The 16,410-nt window shown below is 54.1% G+C and overlaps 7 protein-coding genes across 7 annotated transcripts; 3 read left to right on the top strand and 4 right to left on the bottom strand.

Moving 5' to 3' along the window:
* Window positions 1-68: 68 nt before the first annotated feature.
* BO86DRAFT_414162 (putative vesicle transport v-SNARE protein Gos1) lies at window positions 69-1,119 on the bottom strand. The gene is made up of 3 exons (XM_025674818.1): window positions 868-1,119; window positions 675-788; window positions 69-600 (listed from the first exon to the last, which is right to left on the bottom strand). Exons 1-3 carry the CDS (start codon window positions 931-933, stop codon window positions 103-105), a joined length of 678 nt encoding a protein of 225 aa, XP_025521967.1. The 5' UTR covers window positions 934-1,119; the 3' UTR covers window positions 69-102.
* Window positions 1,120-1,410: 291 nt separating this feature from the next.
* Window positions 1,411-2,738, top strand: BO86DRAFT_393736 (60S ribosomal protein uL29). Its single transcript, XM_025673081.1, has 4 exons — window positions 1,411-1,488; window positions 1,561-1,700; window positions 2,112-2,337; window positions 2,417-2,738. Exons 1-4 carry the CDS (start codon window positions 1,486-1,488, stop codon window positions 2,420-2,422), a joined length of 375 nt encoding a protein of 124 aa, XP_025521966.1. The 5' UTR covers window positions 1,411-1,485; the 3' UTR covers window positions 2,423-2,738.
* A 216-nt stretch (window positions 2,739-2,954) lies between these two features.
* BO86DRAFT_414160 (mediator of RNA polymerase II transcription subunit 16) lies at window positions 2,955-6,641 on the bottom strand. The gene is made up of 9 exons (XM_025674817.1): window positions 6,228-6,641; window positions 5,826-6,168; window positions 5,057-5,776; window positions 4,780-4,999; window positions 4,607-4,726; window positions 4,444-4,554; window positions 4,124-4,390; window positions 3,936-4,067; window positions 2,955-3,878 (listed from the first exon to the last, which is right to left on the bottom strand). The coding sequence occupies exons 1-9, from the start codon at window positions 6,368-6,370 to the stop codon at window positions 3,109-3,111; spliced, it is 2,826 nt and encodes a 941-aa protein (XP_025521965.1). The 5' UTR covers window positions 6,371-6,641; the 3' UTR covers window positions 2,955-3,108.
* A 2,068-nt stretch (window positions 6,642-8,709) lies between these two features.
* On the top strand, window positions 8,710-10,527 carry BO86DRAFT_405008 (putative SIR2 family histone deacetylase (Hst4); the record flags this gene model as incomplete). Its single annotated transcript, XM_025674055.1, has 2 exons — window positions 8,710-9,004; window positions 9,134-10,527. The coding sequence occupies 2 exons, from the start codon at window positions 8,710-8,712 to the stop codon at window positions 10,525-10,527; spliced, it is 1,689 nt and encodes a 562-aa protein (XP_025521964.1).
* A 266-nt stretch (window positions 10,528-10,793) lies between these two features.
* On the bottom strand, window positions 10,794-12,290 carry cbfA (putative CBF/NF-Y family transcription factor). Its single transcript, XM_025667809.1, has 4 exons — window positions 11,935-12,290; window positions 11,700-11,833; window positions 11,401-11,555; window positions 10,794-11,121 (listed from the first exon to the last, which is right to left on the bottom strand). The coding sequence occupies exons 1-4, from the start codon at window positions 12,160-12,162 to the stop codon at window positions 10,907-10,909; spliced, it is 732 nt and encodes a 243-aa protein (XP_025521963.1). The 5' UTR covers window positions 12,163-12,290; the 3' UTR covers window positions 10,794-10,906.
* A 602-nt stretch (window positions 12,291-12,892) lies between these two features.
* BO86DRAFT_451912 (putative GTP binding protein) lies at window positions 12,893-14,762 on the bottom strand. The gene is made up of 3 exons (XM_025676895.1): window positions 14,672-14,762; window positions 14,521-14,615; window positions 12,893-14,463 (listed from the first exon to the last, which is right to left on the bottom strand). The coding sequence occupies exons 1-3, from the start codon at window positions 14,682-14,684 to the stop codon at window positions 12,940-12,942; spliced, it is 1,632 nt and encodes a 543-aa protein (XP_025521962.1). The 5' UTR covers window positions 14,685-14,762; the 3' UTR covers window positions 12,893-12,939.
* A 147-nt stretch (window positions 14,763-14,909) lies between these two features.
* BO86DRAFT_393732 (HAD family hydrolase) lies at window positions 14,910-16,312 on the top strand. Its single transcript, XM_025673080.1, has 4 exons — window positions 14,910-15,196; window positions 15,321-15,342; window positions 15,439-15,548; window positions 15,724-16,312. The coding sequence occupies exons 1-4, from the start codon at window positions 15,097-15,099 to the stop codon at window positions 16,203-16,205; spliced, it is 714 nt and encodes a 237-aa protein (XP_025521961.1). The 5' UTR covers window positions 14,910-15,096; the 3' UTR covers window positions 16,206-16,312.
* Window positions 16,313-16,410: the final 98 nt, after the last annotated feature.

The raw sequence follows: 16,410 nt of genomic DNA, 5'->3' as shown, positions 1-16,410 counted from the left end.
CCACCACCACCACTACCCTCCGCAAACCGCCAATATACCCCCATCCCCCCAAATCCCCAACTCACCACCACATCCCCTCCCAACCCAACCCAGCGAGTAATCTCACCTCAAGAAAAAAACCACCAAGAAACACACCCCGACAAACGCCCCCAGCACCACCGCATCCCGCCGCCGCTTATTCCCAATCTTCCCAATCAACGCATTCACGCCGGGCACGGCGCCCGCCGCGCCGACAATCCGCCGATTGATGCTGGCCAGGGTCTCGCGCTGCAGGCCGAAGTTCTCGTTGATGGCGTAAGCCTGGCTCAGCACGCCGTCGATCACGTTGTGGCTCTGGTCGATGCGCCCCCGCTCCTCGAGCATGTAGTCGGCCTCGGACTGGTTCTGGGAGCGGAAGGCGTCGATGTCGTGGCGGACATGGCTCAGCAGATTGGCGCGGTCGCGGGCCTCGGCGATGGCGGCGGCGATGCGGGCGAATTCGCGGCGGTGGTCGGCGAGGATCTCGCGGTGGCGGGCGAGGTTGTTTTGCTTCAGGGCGGAGGCGGTCAGGGTGGCTTCGCTGTCGAGGAGGCGCGAGAGGTGGGTTATTGTTGTTTCGCGCTGGTTCCAGATCCATCGATTAGTATGTATGCGAAAGGAGGGGGGAGGAAAGCGTCGGGGCTGGGCACACGCACTCGATCGAGGATCTCCTTCAGTTGGGATTCGGTGCGGAGTTCTTCTTCGGACGGGGTGGGGGGTGGTTTGGTGAGGGCGGCGTATTGCGAGTAGGTGTGGAAGAGGGTTTCGGTCTTTTTTTTTTTTTTTTCGGCGGCTGGTTAGAATCTTGTGTTGGGATGGCGAGATTGCGCAGAGGGGAGGTAGGTATACCTGTGTCTCCAGAGATCGGGCTTGTTGCCGTAGCTGTGTCCAGCCGGCACCGGTTGATGTAGCCATGAATATAGCGAGGTTGCCGGATTAATGGGGTATGTGAGTCAAGAACTTTAGTAGAGGAAAGTAAGTCATCAATAGTCAGAGAAACCTCCGTCCGGCCTGCGGAAATCCCAGTTTCTCGTCAACACACACGGGGCTGTAGTTGACTTTAAGTCTAGATGAGATAGCTTTGGAGAATCTGGACTGGACTGGCCGCAAGAAGCGCCAAGTCAGAGAGGATGACGCCGCCCTCTCTCTGTCCGCAGCGCCGGCGCCGGCGCCGGTGCCCATGCCGCCCCCATCTTACTCGATCGGTAACTTGATTGAGTGACTTGACCCGTGACAGTCCAGGCACCCAGGCCCAAGTACACCGCCCACCGCCCACCGCCCACCGCCTTCCCACCATCCACATCCTCCCCCTGCACCAGCCACACATCACGTGCCCGCTTAAGCCGCCGCACACCCAGAAAAAATCAAACCCTAGTCCCACAACGACCATCACCAAATTGACCCGGTCCATCTTCAATCCCCTTCACGTCGACAACCCGTTACGATACCGACACGAAGCCGCCCACCATGGTATGTTGGATTGCTGTTCGCCGAAATCATGAAGCACGAGCACAGAAAAACTGATATTCCACAAAAAAATAGTCGTCCAAGGTCAAGGCTGGTCAGCTCTGGGGAAAGAGCAAGGATGACCTCACCAAGCAGTTGGAGGAGTTGAAGACCGAGCTCAGCCAGCTCCGCGTCCAGAAGATCGCCAACGGTGCCTCGTCGAAGACCACGAGAATGTGCGTTCCAGTCCCTTTATTCTGCCCCCTTGTGAGATCTCTGTGTGTGTGTGTGTGTTCGTATGATGCGAGAAATTGCGACCTGTCGGAAACACCGGGGACGAGGAAGAGAGGAATGGGAAGGGATTCGATAATTCGGGATAATACACCACGACGACAAGTCGAGAGAACCACGACAACATCGCGGGGATAAGAATTATGGGAAACAAACATGAAGGAATTCGATCAAGTCAATCTGCAATCAAAACCCCGCATTCGACAGTACACACGAAGAAGAGACAAGAAAAACCCAACATCTCAACAGGCGCAAATTCTCGCATCCACCACCACGACCAAATCACCCCGCAATCACACTACACCTCAGAGAAGTTTCAGGACTGGAAAATGCTGATTGAAACCCGCTACAAACAGCCACGACGTTCGCAAGTCGATCGCTCGCGTTCTCACCGTCATCAACGCCAACCAGCGCGCCCAGCTCCGCCTGTTCTACCAGAACAAGAAGTACGCTCCCCTCGACCTCCGCGCCAAGCAGACCCGCGCCATCCGCCGCCGCCTCACCAAGCACGAGGCCACCCTCAAGACCGAGCGCCAGCGCAAGAAGGAGATCCACTTCCCCCAGCGCAAGTACGCTGTTAAGGTACGATATGCCACCAAGCCAGCGACGGAACGGGGACCACCCAGCTTGAACCCACACACTAATTCTCCCCTCTCTCCAGGCTTAAATGTAAAGAAACCTTACGGGGGCAAAGGGATGGAGTTTGTTTTTCTTTGAAACGGGAACGTCAATTTGTTTCTACCTAAAAAGAATTGATGATGAACGGGGTTTTGACCTGTGGCACCTTGTGTGGGAAGGGGTCCGGTTATCCAATCTAGGGAAGAAAGAAAAGAAAAAAAAATTTATTAACAAATCGGTTCTTTTGTTGTCTTTCAGGAAAAAGTAAAGATTGCAAATTGGATCGATGGGTATTAATTTTTTTTTCTTCGCTCTCTCCCTTCAATGAAAGGCTTTACATGACATGATACCACACCTTTCTCAAACGTTTCTCTTGCTTCAACGGGTAGTCTGTAGAGGGTTGTCTGGCAGTAACCGCGAGTAGTGTTGATGGCGGGCATTCGTGATTGATAAAGATGGTAGGGACTACCTGCCTTCTAGGTAGCTGCTCTGCAGCCCCTTCTCATTTTCAGGTTGTCCATTACTTTCAAGGTTGACTAGTTTCCTCACTTCGAGTGAAGTCCGACTAAAACTCAACAGTGCCAAGACAATTGGTCTATGTACACACGCTCGTGACCTAAACTATCCATACATCATTTATCATACCCAAAATCCTCCCCAGATCTTTGACTGGAAGTCCACTGCACATGCCATGAGCACCACTAGGTTTCCACGCAAGTCAGGGGAGGGAAACACCTAAGCCCCTATCGGCTTTCCCACCTCCGCCGACCCAGATCCGGACTCCAGAATCCACATCCCACAACAAATGCACGCCCGTAAATGTCCCAACTTAAAGATCATTCGGAACGCCAGCACCGAGCGCGGCGGATACGACCCCTCCGAGACCTCACAGCAACGCACACACCTCCTTCGTAGTGGCTGACCCGCCGCCACCCCCGTCGCCGCATGGCCATCCTTCGACTTGGTCTCACCCAGCGACGGTTGTGCAGTCCCGTTTGTGAGGGGGGTCGGCCGGATGGGAATCTTCTTGATGATGTCCAGTCCGCGGGTGCGGCGGTACAGCTCCGTGCGGCGGTCCGAGTCCAACCCAAGCCAGCTGTAGTCGCGCATGTAGATATCCATGCGGTTCACGTCAGACCGGAGGCTTGGGATCGTCTGCCGCAGGATGGTGGAGACGGCGGTCACCAGGACCGGCGGGATGCGCGCGCTGACGAGCAGCTCCTTCTCCGGGCCGGGGCGTTCGGCGTCGCCAAACCCGGCGCCGTGGTAAGCGTGGCGGACCGCGGAGTCGACGCCGGCGAGGAACTTCTCGTACACGTCGATGGCCGCAGGCGACGTTTCTACGGCCTGGCAGATCTCGGTGTAATACACGCGGGCGTCGCCGGTAAGCGGGGCGTTGGCGTAGCCGGCGTGAATACCGCGCAGCCCGCGGCAGATAAAGCGAAGGAAGGCCCGAGACATGCTGGAGAGGAGGATTATGAGGGAGAGAGAGTTGGTGGTTTTGACTGTTATGAAGCATTGAGGTTAACTTCCGGTTATAAGGTAGGAGTCCGTCAACTTACGTTTCTGGTTGAAAGCCTCTTGGTCGGAAGATACATCTTCGAATTCGTCGGCAAGATTGAAGAGTTCGTGGAGGATATAGAGTGAGAAGTCAAGGGCCCATTTGGTGTTACCAAGGACCATGCGAAGAACATCTATGAGCAGCATGTGGTTAGTGAGGATCTCAATCGGGCGCACGGAGTGATCATACCAGGGTCATGGGGCTCTGCTTGAATCCCTTTATTATACTGAAAGAAGAACGGGTAGAGAATCGAGGCGTGGCGCAGTTGGAGGATATTCCACGAGACAGAAGATGCGAAGCCTCGCTGGTGAATTTTACCCTTGTTGCCCAGTGCAGCCTGAATGCTGAGACAACGTGGGATATAGGGGTGGTTCATGAGCTTGTCCTGTTCCACGGTGAAGTTACAATTGATGGGCAGCGCGCGGTAGACTTCATTGATGAAGGAGGTTTGAGCGTCTGTAACTGTCGTTAGTCTCAAACATGGGCACGAGAAGTACAATGTGACTAACCAGGGGAGAGTTGACGTATTAATATTAATAAGATATCGTCCGTGTTAACTTCACTTCCACATCCACGACAGAATGCCAATGTCAATGCAGCGATAGCTGCTGAAAATTTGTCTGAATCATGAGATTAGAGCATGAGCCAGTCTGATGTGGGAGAAGGACGTACTCTCGTCGTAGAGACCATTATCTGCTCCATATGAGTGCTCCATCACCCGAAGCTGGACGTGCCCGCTGCTGTCCAACATAACAGCAGCACAGGCGCTAGGTGAAAAACTAATATGAAGGCCTAAATCTAGTGCTTAGTGCTACTCGCCAATGAGAAGAAGGATGAACACTGACCTGGAGTGTCGGGAGAATAGTGGAAACCCGCTTGGGCCAGGCTAGTCACTGTGTTCGCATCATCAACCCCGTTGAATGCAGCCATGGTTTTTGGATCGTAAAAAGAGATAGAACTGTCATCGTAGGTCACGGCTAGCACATTGGCATATTCAATGTGATCTATTGACATGACGTATCTATCACAAAAGATATCTTCTAATCGATTGAGAACAGCTTTGGCCTGGATGTATGTTAGCACTTATGATTCCCACCCCTTCACTAATTTCGAGAGACTTGCTTTCATCTGCATGCTGTTTCGCTTTGTCGTGACTTCATCGAACTTGGGGTGGAGAGTAAGGGGCGCAGATTCAAGTTGCCATCGAACAATAATACTTGATGGTCCTTGCTGGTGTGGATGATCAGGGGCGATCTGAGGGAGGATGGAAAATGTTGCAACGATCCACGGGGTGGCAGAGGACCCTGCCGCATTATCAGACGTTGGTAGGATAACATCCAAGCGGGTGAGGCAGTAGAGAGAGTCAGGAAAAGGTTGTTGAAGATGATCGGAAGGATCCCCATTGTTTCGCGCGGGCCCAGGTACGCTGCAGGAGGTCTCGACCTTACAATGTGCGAAACGAAAGCTGGGAACCGGAAATTGGGGAGGCGTTTGTTTAGGCTGCTGTGCAGGATCATATTGAGGAGGGTTCCAGTTGATTTGCACTCGATAGACACAGATCTTCTGGCAAGCTGAGTATGTGGCAACAAGAATCCCATTTTGGGTCGCCGTCAATGCCGCGTGGGTCAACATCCGGTCTGAATAACTGGTGTTCTTCAGTTCGGCAGATATTTCTGCCCATTTCCCATCCGGGTTTTGATACAAGAGCTTGATCATTCCAGACCTGGTGATATAGACCAGCGCAGCCTTGTTAGCTGGGTGGAAGGGGCCAATTGGCCGACGACGATATGGCGAGTAAGCCCAGCGACCTTGCACTTTGGCGGCTTGATAGAAAGCATGCACCTGAAGAAGGTTAAGATCATATTCAAACGAAGCTTCCTGGGGTACTCACGGAGCGTTGGGTGTTCAGCCACAGCATCCCGACTATCTGCGCACTATCGTCGGGTTCCAAGGACGGTGGTCGAAGCCCGTTAACACTGTTGAGTGCTATCGGAATGGAATAAATCGAGAGTCGGCCAGACAAATCAACTACGGCTAACTCAGAGCCAGACTCGTTCCAACTCAGATGCACCAAGGCAGTGCCACCGTGGGCTTCCGTGACAGGCAGTAAGGGCGTTTCATCACTGAGCGTCCATTTGCCATCAGTCGGCTGGCACTGAAGATAACGAACATGAACTTTGGACGGATCCTGGGCGATGTAGGCAATGCATCCTAACTTGGACCATGCAATTTTCCTAGTTCGGATTTTAGCTGGCAAATCCTGACGATGATCTGCTGTGGGGGTGCGACTCACTGGCAGCAACCAAGCAAGCGCATTTCATCCAAGCGCTCGGCCAGGCCTTTGGTGGAAGTGGTAGTTGGCAGCCCCAGCTCCAAGGAGGCAGGCTCCCCGAAGAGATCATCAACATTGATACCGTCTTCCATCATCAGGGGCATGATGGGTTGGGGAAAGATTGAATTTAACAGTTATCAAAATGCCTAAAAGGGAGAGCGATATCGCACTGGCCCGGCAGCATAGTTTAGAGCGATAGACCCCGGAAACAGTCACAACGGGGTGGGGTGTCGAAGAACACGACTAGCAGACGCCAGGGAAGGCAGTATTAGGAATTCTTTCAGAGATCAGAGAAATGCCTCATAACCTCCCGCTCTGCAAAGCTCGAAATCCACCCTTACTCACACACAGGGCGAACAAAAAGCATGAATCCCGACGATTCTCATGATGTTAGTTTCATTTGTAAGTTACTAACTGACTAGCTGGGCTTGGGTAGTGGATCCCTCCCCGGAAGCCCCTTAGTCAGCGTCATGTGAGGTCATGTGCTGCCGTAGCCGGGCCAACAGACGAACCAATCAGAGCCTCCCCCACTTCCGATTCACGCGACATCATCAACCCTGATCCAAGTCAACCGTCTCCATGGATGAATGGATGGATGCAGCTGTGGACAGGGTGTTAGAGCTACCAAATTCAAGCTCGCTGCTCGGCAGTATCACTTCTGCATGTGCTTTGCAACAGATTTACGTACTTTTAGAGATTGGCTTTTTTAGGTGCACGGCCCTTTTTGGTGTGGCTGATACTATGCCCGGTAGTGAGATCTGCACCTCAAAGACGCGTCTCGGGGTGTTGTTATTAGTATCCCAGGCTAGACTAAGGGGATCATGTCTGGGATATTATGGCGTGTACTAGCATGATCCATGCTATCGAGCTGGAGGTGTTAAGTGAGGTGGACGCGGGCTAGCTGCAATTGGAAGTTTTAGTAGCCAGCTGGAATCCTGAGCAACTTCAATGGAAATCACAAAAATAAAAAAAACAGGATGATGACCACTGTCAGTCCCAGAAACATGTCACTTGAAGGTCGATGACTTGTCAATGGACTGCCAGACACAATGCGACCGGGCGACTTTGGGAGGGGGAACATCATGCCCGCACTGCACCTTCACTCACTGCGCCAGTTAACCTGGACTATAAAAACAATGCTGGTTCCGCCAATCAGACGAAGTGGAGGAGGAAGTAGACACGGGAGTGTCTAACCGCGATTCTCTTAAAAGCGTAAGAGTCTGGTAACGAGATCAGCCAACACAGTGGAAACACACTCTCCCACTGCGTATGGCTTTACCCGAATTTTTCGGTACTCTCTTCTTTTTTTTCCAGCTCTGCCCTGTCCGATGATATAATAATATATATCACAGCCTCGCAACGCAACAACGAGCCAGATAGTATCTATAAAGATATCGACCAACTATAACCGTTAACCCAATTGATACAGACATTCTTCGCAACATGCCGACCGTTGCTGTCTTCTTTTAATTGTCTAGTCTTCCACCCCCGCCTTTTACCCACTAGACCTACAGACAGCAACAGCAGCCAGCTTTGGCATTGTGCCCTATCTCTCCCTCCCTCCCTTTCTCTTCGACAACTTGGCTCCTCTCTCTTTGCCCGTGGGTCAAAATAAACACGCTGCAAGCGAGAAAGAGAGGATCTGACCGGCAGCCGGACGGGTGTTCCAGTTCCAATCTCCTTCAGGGTTTCGTCTTCCTGGCTAGATTTCTTTCTCCTCCTTAGGTTGTTGTTCCATTCATCTGTTCACCTATTCAGCCACCATCATCCCACTTGACCTCATCATTCTCCCTTGACCCCCAATAGTCACGGGGCTCGAGTGTTCTATTCTGTTTCTTGGTGTCTCGTTCTCTTGCTCTTCCTCATCCTCATCCTTCTTCCTTTTTTCCCCCTCTTCCGCTCTGTCTGAGTCGCTATTCTTTTTCTTTTTTTTTTCTCCCTTCTGATTGTTAAATATCTTGACTTCTCCGTGTCTGGTTCCAGGTCGTTTGTCAATTTGTTCCCTCCCCCCTCCCTCTCCCCTCCGAACAAAGGAAGACTGGAGGGAATTTAATTCTCTGCTCGGAACCCGCGCCCCTTACCGGTCCTTCCTCGTCTGCAATTGATGTTCCAATTCTCTCTTCCGTGCTCGATGCTACTCTCCACGGACCTCTAGTACGAGTACCCGACAACTTCCGTCCAAAACGCAGTTGCTGTCGACCGGCCACCTTTTTTCGTGTGATTCAACTTTTTGTATTCCTCTTTGCTACTCCACCTCCTCCCGGTCTGACCAAATATGGCGCCTATTTCACGATCTCAAACCCAAACCTCAACCACCACCACCACCTCCTCCTCCTCCTCCTCCTTCAACTCTTCGTGTTCAACACCACACAGTCAGCTAGCCTCTCTAGGCATGGATGATGATTCGGATTGTTCGAGCCTGAGCTCAGCCCCGCCCTCTCCCATGACACCACCCGAGTTCTATCCGTCGCCGCCCCCATCGCAGCAGGAAACGGAAGAAGCTAGCAGTGGTAGTGGTAGTGCTGCCGCCCGCAGCCAAGACGACTTGCCGCCCGCTCGGAAGAAGCGTCGGGTGGCCGCCCCTAAGGAACGCTGCACTCAGCATCTTGACCTATCGCCTTCCGCCTCTCTCTCCTATGATCAGCAGCAGTCGCAGATCGATTATCTCGTCAAGACTCTCCGCCGTCATCGCAAAATTGTCGTCATTGCCGGTGCTGGCATTTCCACTTCTGCAGGAAGTATGCAACCTCCTTGCCCTGGTCATCACCCTGCCCCAGAAGAACCCTTCCTATACTCCCCCCTCCCTTCATACTCCCCCCCACAATGACAGCATCTAATTCTTATTCTAACTTCCTTGTTCCTGCTAGTTCCCGATTTCCGCTCCAGCGATGGTCTCTTCAAAACCCTGCAAAAGAAACACAACCTCAAGGCGTCGGGAAAGCTCCTCTTCGATGCTGCGGTGTATCAGGATGAAACCTTGACCGCTTCTTTCCAGGACATGGTCCGGTCGCTGTCGGAGGAGGCTGCCAACACCTCCCCGACCGCGTTCCACCACATGCTGGCTCGTTTGGGCCAGGAAAACCGCCTGACGCGTCTCTACACTCAGAACATTGATGGGATTGAGACCTCAATGCCCCCGCTGGCCACCCAGATTCCTCTAAATGTCAAAGCGCCATGGCCGCGCACCATCCAATTGCACGGCAGTCTCGAGAAAATGGTGTGTCAGAAGTGCCGCCATTTGAGTAACTTTGATGGGAGTTTGTTCGATCGGCCGGATGCCCCAGAGTGTCCCGAGTGCGTCATCAACAACCAATTCCGCATGGACACGGGCCAGCGAAGTCACGGGATCGGCAAGATGCGACCGCGCCTCGTCCTCTACAACGAACACAACCCGGATGAAGAAGCCATCACCTCCGTCATGAACGCAGATATCCGCTCCCGTCCTGATGCTTTGATTGTCGTGGGCACGAGTTTGAAAATCCCCGGTGTTCGTCGCCTAGTAAAGAGCCTGTGCTCGGTGATTCGGAGTCGCCGCAACGGTGTGACAATGTGGATCAACAACGAACCCCCCAGTGGTAAAGAATTCGAGGACTGCTGGGATTTGATGGTCAAGGGGGATTGCGAAGAAGTCGCTCGGCTCGCAGGACTGAAGCGCTGGGATGCCCCAGAGGAGGTATTCGATGAATGCAATTTGTCCGAGGCCGAGCGGGTGAAAAACGAGCAAGGAGAAGTCGAGATTGTCATCCAGACGCCCCGGAAGAAGCAGCGCACCCCCACTGGGTTTCTTACTCCGTCTTCCAGCCATGACGAGGAGATTTCGGAGGACTTGTCCAAGGCACTATCCAAACCCGGGTGTATTAATCCCGCAAGCCGCGGACGCAGTCTCCAAGACGTCCTCCAAGCTTCCAAGACCAACGGCACGAAGAAGGCTGCGCCTAAGAAAACTGTGCCGAAGAAGCGGACGAGGAAGACCGAGCCGGCCAAGAACTCAAAGATCAACAACTTCGGAAAGGTCACTAAGGCGCAGAAGGTTACGGCCGACGGCGATAAGGCTGTCAAGTTGGAGAAGGAAGACAACAAGCCGATGGTTCCCCTGCCTCCAGGCGCTGCGCGCAACAATGGCCCGATGGTTCCTCAGCTTGTGGGGAAGGGCGAATCGACGCCTCCTCGGAGCAGCAGCCGCTGGCAACAGCCGGAGACCATCTCGCCCAAATCCGTTCCCAATGGGATGAGCAGCCTTCTCAACGAGCCGGCTGCGTAAATACTGCTTGATGTTTTGTTTTTTGCTGGATTTCAGTCGGGGATTTGTTCGGATCTGGTTTAAGGAGATACCAATGATAGACTATTCGGGGTGCTGGCGTTTCAGGTGTTCGGCATGAAATGGAGGATGTCCACGAGAGCATTTACTGATGGATGGGAGGGGCTGGCTTAGATCAGTTATTTCTACCTTGAGCCTACGGGTTCTACTGTACTATCACAATGCATAATATGGCAACCGCTGGGCGTTGTCGGAGGCAATTTCATAGCATATGATGATTGTGGTGTATTAGGATAACGGTAGTAGTTGATTTGGGTACCAACCCGCATTTGTACATTGCAAGCATTAGACGCCTTCTCATCACGAGGTATCCGACAATCCATTAACCCATTTCCCCCCTCAGCTGGTTCCCAGGCCCCGACTCATGCTCACTGTCGGTCTCATCCCCGTCGACATCCGGGTTCATGACTCTGGCGCGGTGCCTGGCGTCGCCTCCATCCAGATCCTCCACCCGGTCGATATCGTCCTCCTCCTTGGGTTCCTCCTCGCCGTCCTCCTCGTCGTCGTCGTCGTCCTCATCCTCGTCATCGTCATCGTCTTCGTCCTCCTCCTCTTCCACCTCCTCCACCTCCTCCGTCTCATCCCCATCCCCCCGCCCCGGCTCCTCCTGCGTCTCATCCCCATCCCCATCCCCATCCGACATCTTCTGATCCTCCTTCGCAGCAGCAGCAACAGCAGCCCTCTTAACCCTCTTCGCCCCACGATTCTTGTCGTCATCATCAACCTCCATCATTTCCGCAGCATCAGCATCAGCAGCAGCAGCACCCTCCCCTCCCGCCACTGCCACCGCCACCCCACCAGCAGCAGCAGCAAGACCATCCTTCTTCCCCCTCCTCTTCCCGGCCTTCAACTCCGTAAACGCATCCAGCTCCTTCTCCAACCGCCCGCGGAACGAATCAAACTCCAACTCCGTCAGCGCATGGAACACGTCCGCCGGCGCGACCGTTCGTTTGAGCGTGGCTTCGTTGGCGCTACCCGAGACAAACAAAAGTCAGCCCAGGCCCAGTCTTTGTTTCAAGTGAAGCGAAAGCCCCCGCCCGTAGCCACACCGACTCTTGCCACGGGGATTTTGGTTTTTTTTTTTTTTGAGATGGGGAAAGGGGAAACAAACGTACTGCGAACTCAGATACGAGACAAACACCGTCGCCGCCTTCTGCAGGGCTAATACCGCGTCCTTTTGGATGGAGGTGTTGGGTGGGAGGACGGATTTGGCCAGGCGGATTGTTAGGGAGCGTGGGAGGAGGTAGTCCTTTTTTACTTGGGTTAGTATTATACTTGAAGGATGTGGTTTTGGGGTGGGTATGGATGGGATGGGATGGGATAGGGCGAGGATGAGGGCGAGGGTTATACCTCAATGCCTACGCCCGCTTCTGCGCGGGCTTTCAGTTGCTGTTCGGTCGCTTCCACGGTTCCTCCGCTGGTTTTGGGTGTAGCTGCTGCTGTTCCTGCTGCTGTGGTGTCGGGTTGAGGAGAGGAGGAGGATGGGTGGGAGGGCGGGGATTGCGTCGTGGGTGAGGAGGGATCTGCTGCTGCTGCTGCTGCTGCTGCTGTCGTGTTGGAGGTGGATTTGCGAGCCATCTTGTTTTATATAGATCTTTTCTGGGGGATGGGTTGGTTGGGGTTGACGGTTGACGGTGTTCGCGATCCGATCGAGTCTTTCCAAGATCTTGTCCCCTTCCTTCCCACGGCTGTCCAAAATTCTGGTTCTCGGAGGTTGCGCGGGGTCGATGATTTCAGGATTGAAGGTTGGTTTTTTCCTCCTTGCCGAGAAGAGCAATACGATAGGCGATCTGGGATAGAAATCGAGATTGTGAACAGACTCAGTCAAAGTGAAAATGACGCGTCGCGATGGGGATTGTCGGAAGGAAAAGCGCGTGTGGATCAAATCCCATTTTACTCTTCCCGCGGCGGGTTTGGCACACTTATCGATTGGTGGCGATAAGCAACGACACGGGTCTATGCTTGGATATAGAGGTGAAGGTCGAATCTTGATTTTACTCAGGACGTCGATAATGTTTTTCTAGCCTTGTATTTGTCTGTTGCATTGCGGTTTGGTTTTTTCTGTTGGCTGTTTGGCTCTACTCAAGTGATTGAGTGTAGTTTGTGCATCTGTCTATGCGTAGGACGGAGTACTGCTATATATTCTCGATCTCTTCGGATGGTCAAAGATACTGACATGTCATAATGACCACAACCATAATCCTAGCCAAGTATCGATCATTGGAACTGGGAGATAGTGCGATCATTCCACAGTAAAGGAACTTTTACGAGGAGAAAAGAGCTCTAGTAGAAGAAATCATGCTCAATTATCTACCTTTTATGAACCATAAACGCCTGGTATCCTGAACAAATCATCTATTCAGCCATTTCCTCGTCCTCGCCCTCGCCGTTGCCCCAAAGCCCCTCGATCTTGAACTCCGCCGCCCACTCCGTCACGATCTTCTTCGTGTCCACACCCGCAGCCGCAGCCGGGGCCGAACCGTCGGCGGGCGTCGTCACCACCTGCAGCACAGGAGGGTTGACCCATCCCTGGATGCGGCCGTCTCTCCAGTCCGTGATGACGGTCATCGCCGCGGCCTCCAGGTTGGGCACACCACCCTTGCCGAGACGTCCACGCTTCCGCGCGACCTGCACCAAGAAGTCGTGGGTCTGATCGCCCCCGGAGGGGAGCAGAGGCGGCACGCCGTAGACCTTCAGCAACTTGGCAACGAGATCCTCCGAGGTGGACAACCGCTTGAGCAGCAGAGACACGGCAGGCACCGGGTCTTCGATGTGCTTCGGGGGAACCGCATTCAACAGGATCAGACGGGCGTGTTCCTCCTGCTTCTTCTTGCCCTTCTTGCTGCTGCTCTTCTCGCCCGCGTTGGGGAAGACGATACCGGGCGAGTCGATCAGCTTGAGCTTGCTGTCCAACTTCACCTCCCGCAAGCTGGTGGTCACGCCGGCCTCGGCGCCAGTCGGGCAGGCGTTGCTGGAGCCCTTGTTCATGCGGGCCGTCAGGGCATTGATGACGGACGATTTACCGACGTTGGGGTACCCGATCACACCCACGGAGATGGATCGCTTGAGCTGCTTGCTCTGTGAATACGTCTTGAGAGCACGGAAGAGAGTCTCCGAGGTCCCCTTCACCGTCAGTTGCTTGTGGTCGAACGTGTGCGCGTTGCCCGAGCCGTTGGAGGCCTTGAGAGGCAGCGTAGGGAAGTAGCGACGCAGGTGGATTAGCCAGTCCTTGAGGACCGGAGGGGGAACGAGATCGATCTTGTTGAGGATCAGGATCAACCGCTTCGAGCCACGGTCGGCAGCCATGATGGCGCGCTCCACCTCCTTGGACCGAGTGCCCTCGGGGTCGCGGGCATCCAGCACATACAGGACCACATCGGCGGCGTCCACGACCTGCTTGAACACCTTGTCGAAGGCTTTCCGCGAGCTCTCCTTGGAGGTCAACTGTGCTGCTAACGAGGGGGCGGTAATGTTCTCCAGGGAAGCGCCACCCTCCTCCTCGTCCATTTCCATGTCATCCTCGTCGTCGTCATCCTCGTCGTCATCCATCTCGTCGTCGTCATCCTCCTCGCTGTCGCTGTACTCGGCGGCACGAGCACGGGCAGAAGCAAGCAGTGCAGCCATGGGGTTCGACGAATCGTCCTCGTCCATCTCGTCATCGAGAAGATCGTTTTCATCGATCGCCGCGCCAGCCTGAGCGCCCTGCTCTCCGGATTCCTTCTGTGCGGCGCGGCGCGCGCGGGCTTCCTCACGGATGCGTTCCTGCTCCTCCGCCTTCAAGCGCTTCTTCTCCTCGATCTCGTGCAGGATCTTGTCCTTGTGGGGGAAGAGGTTGGGGATACCGGGGTCCTTCTTGATCTTGGACCGCCATTCGGGGTTCTAGTAGCCGTATTAGCTGGATATAACGACCCGAAAAAGTGGTAAGAGAGTATTTACCTTCTTGGCGAGCTTTCTCATCTTGCGCTGCTTCGCCGCAGAGGCCTTTTCAATCTTGTGCCTCAAGCGGACGGGCACCCGCTTGGAGTTCTTGCCTAGGGAAAGAGTCAGTTTCTGCGAAGGAAGAAAATTAGCACAAGAGCAAACCTACCGAGCTTGACCATCTTGAGAATCTGGCAGAGATCAAATCACAGACACAAAGAAGCGATCAAGGCCGAGCAAATTGATCTGCGAGGCCAGCGAAAATCGAGTCGCTGCGGACAACAATTTTGTGCCGCTAAGATTTGACGCTAAGATAACCGGCCCCAAGTTTGGCCGATCTCCGAGCCTCTGCGCCTCCGTTTTCCCGCGCGGGACAATCACCTAATCAATCACTTATCTCCCATCATCACGGTAGATTTACTTCTTCGGCTTATTCCCCTCACTCGTTCGCAAAGGACTGTACTGTGTCCGCTCCTTACTTCGCTCTATCCTACAGCTTCGCTCTGAAGGGAACCTTTTTTACTGCTTACAGTACCCCCCCTCCACTCTTCTGCATCACCAGTCCGCTGTCCTACTCCGGACCCCGCTCTTATCATGTCCAACTCAACCGGCTCTTTCTCTGCCCCTCCGCAAATCCTCACCTTCGACGGTCTGCTTTCCGACTTTGACGGCACCATCGTCGACTCAACTGATGGTAAGTCCTCTCGGAAAATCTGCCATAAGTCTATTTATGATTTGCATTCTCGCCCCGTCGCACACTGGAACCTCGATCGATCGAAACTGACGCTCTGATCCTTCTCTGTTCTCCCCCGCACCAGCGATCGTGAAACATTGGCACAAGTTAGTTCAGTCCAGTCTTCTATACAACACTCCCAAACCGCAACCCGTACAACTTTTTCTTCATCGCTAACCGTGGCGAAATTTCACCCTTGACAGAATTGGCGCAGAGTTAGGCGTGGACCCCGCGACGATCCTGGCGACCTCACACGGACGCCGAAGCATTGATACGCTGCAGCTGTATGACCCGACGAAGGCCAACTGGGAGTGTAAGTCTCTTGTTTTCCCCGATTGTACACGCACGCCATTACACAGTTCAGATCGAACTCCTTGAGGCCCACCCAAGCAACACACGATCTCCTCAACAACACACAGACCCTTCCCTGCTGTGAATGTCCACCTAAAAAAGAAAAGCACAACCGCGCAGCGCTGACAACACCACAGACGTCAGCTACGTTGAGGGGCGTATCCCTCAGGAGTACGGGTCCGACGCCGTTGAGATTCCCGGCGCGCGGTCCCTGCTGTCAGCGTTGGACGAGGCGGGCGCTCGCTGGGGGGTGGTGACATCCGGAACGCGCGCCCTGCTCGAGGGCTGGCTGGGCGTGCTGAACCTGACGCACCCGGACGTGCTGGTCGTGGCCGAGGACGTCGAGCTGGGCAAGCCCGACCCGCGGTGCTATCTCTTGGGTCGGACACGATTGGGTCTGGAGCATTCGCCCGCGCTGGTCGTGCTGGAGGATGCGCCCTCGGGAATTAAGGCGGGCAAGGCGGCCGGGTTCACGGTCATCGCGTTGACGACGACCCACACGCTGGAGCAGCTTCAGGCGGCCGGGGCGGATGTGATCATCGAGGACCTGCGCAGCATCAGTGTCAAGAGCGTGGTGGATGGTCGGATTGAGCTGGAGGTCCGGAACGCCTTCCAATGAAGCATAGATGCATCGGATTGAAGGATAGAAAGAGGGCTAGACTCGTTCAGCATTGGAAGTAGTAGTGGCTGACCCACCCCCGCTCCTCGACGAAGGTGTTTTTTTTTTGGTGATTTCTCTGATACCTGCTGCTGTATCTGTCAAGCCAAGATCTGCTTTCCACCTTAGATAGACACCGACCTTACAAGACTTGCATTGTACATAT

Source organism: Aspergillus japonicus (assembly GCF_003184785.1).
Source record: "Aspergillus japonicus CBS 114.51 unplaced genomic scaffold BO86scaffold_119, whole genome shotgun sequence".
Lineage (NCBI taxonomy): Eukaryota > Fungi > Ascomycota > Eurotiomycetes > Eurotiales > Aspergillaceae > Aspergillus > Aspergillus japonicus.
This window is presented reverse-complemented; position numbering and strand designations above follow the sequence as displayed.

What these genes read in the sequence shown, in the direction of transcription:
- BO86DRAFT_451912 (XM_025676895.1), bottom strand. An exon ending in TGAGAAAGCTCGCCAAGAAG is followed by an intron (nt 14,464 to 14,520) that starts GTAAATACTCTC and finishes TACGGCTACTAG; the next exon opens with AACCCCGAATGGCGGTCCAA.
- cbfA (XM_025667809.1), bottom strand. Translation starts at nt 12,162, where the DNA reads ATGGCTCGCAAATCCACCTCCAACACGACAGCAGCAGCAGCAGCAGCA. An exon ending in GTCTCGTATCTGAGTTCGCA is followed by an intron (nt 11,556 to 11,699) that starts GTACGTTTGTTT and finishes TGTCTCGGGTAG; the next exon opens with CGCCAACGAAGCCACGCTCA. An exon ending in GAGGAGGGGGAAGAAGGATG is followed by an intron (nt 11,122 to 11,400) that starts GTCTTGCTGCTG and finishes AGGAGGACGAAG; the next exon opens with ACGATGACGATGACGAGGAT.
- BO86DRAFT_414162 (XM_025674818.1), bottom strand. Translation starts at nt 933, where the DNA reads ATGGCTACATCAACCGGTGCCGGCTGGACACAGCTACGGCAACAAGCC. An exon ending in CCCGATCTCTGGAGACACAG is followed by an intron (nt 789 to 867) that starts GTATACCTACCT and finishes AAAAAAAAAAAG; the next exon opens with ACCGAAACCCTCTTCCACAC. An exon ending in TGAAGGAGATCCTCGATCGA is followed by an intron (nt 601 to 674) that starts GTGCGTGTGCCC and finishes ATCTGGAACCAG; the next exon opens with CGCGAAACAACAATAACCCA.
- BO86DRAFT_393732 (XM_025673080.1), top strand. Translation starts at nt 15,097, where the DNA reads ATGTCCAACTCAACCGGCTCTTTCTCTGCCCCTCCGCAAATCCTCACC. An exon ending in ATCGTGAAACATTGGCACAA is followed by an intron (nt 15,343 to 15,438) that starts GTTAGTTCAGTC and finishes CACCCTTGACAG; the next exon opens with AATTGGCGCAGAGTTAGGCG. An exon ending in GACGAAGGCCAACTGGGAGT is followed by an intron (nt 15,549 to 15,723) that starts GTAAGTCTCTTG and finishes ACAACACCACAG; the next exon opens with ACGTCAGCTACGTTGAGGGG.
- BO86DRAFT_414160 (XM_025674817.1), bottom strand. Translation starts at nt 6,370, where the DNA reads ATGCCCCTGATGATGGAAGACGGTATCAATGTTGATGATCTCTTCGGG. An exon ending in GGCTGAACACCCAACGCTCC is followed by an intron (nt 5,777 to 5,825) that starts GTGAGTACCCCA and finishes AACCTTCTTCAG; the next exon opens with GTGCATGCTTTCTATCAAGC. An exon ending in GAAACAGCATGCAGATGAAA is followed by an intron (nt 5,000 to 5,056) that starts GCAAGTCTCTCG and finishes ACATACATCCAG; the next exon opens with GCCAAAGCTGTTCTCAATCG.
- BO86DRAFT_393736 (XM_025673081.1), top strand. An exon ending in TCGTCGAAGACCACGAGAAT is followed by an intron (nt 1,701 to 2,111) that starts GTGCGTTCCAGT and finishes CGCTACAAACAG; the next exon opens with CCACGACGTTCGCAAGTCGA.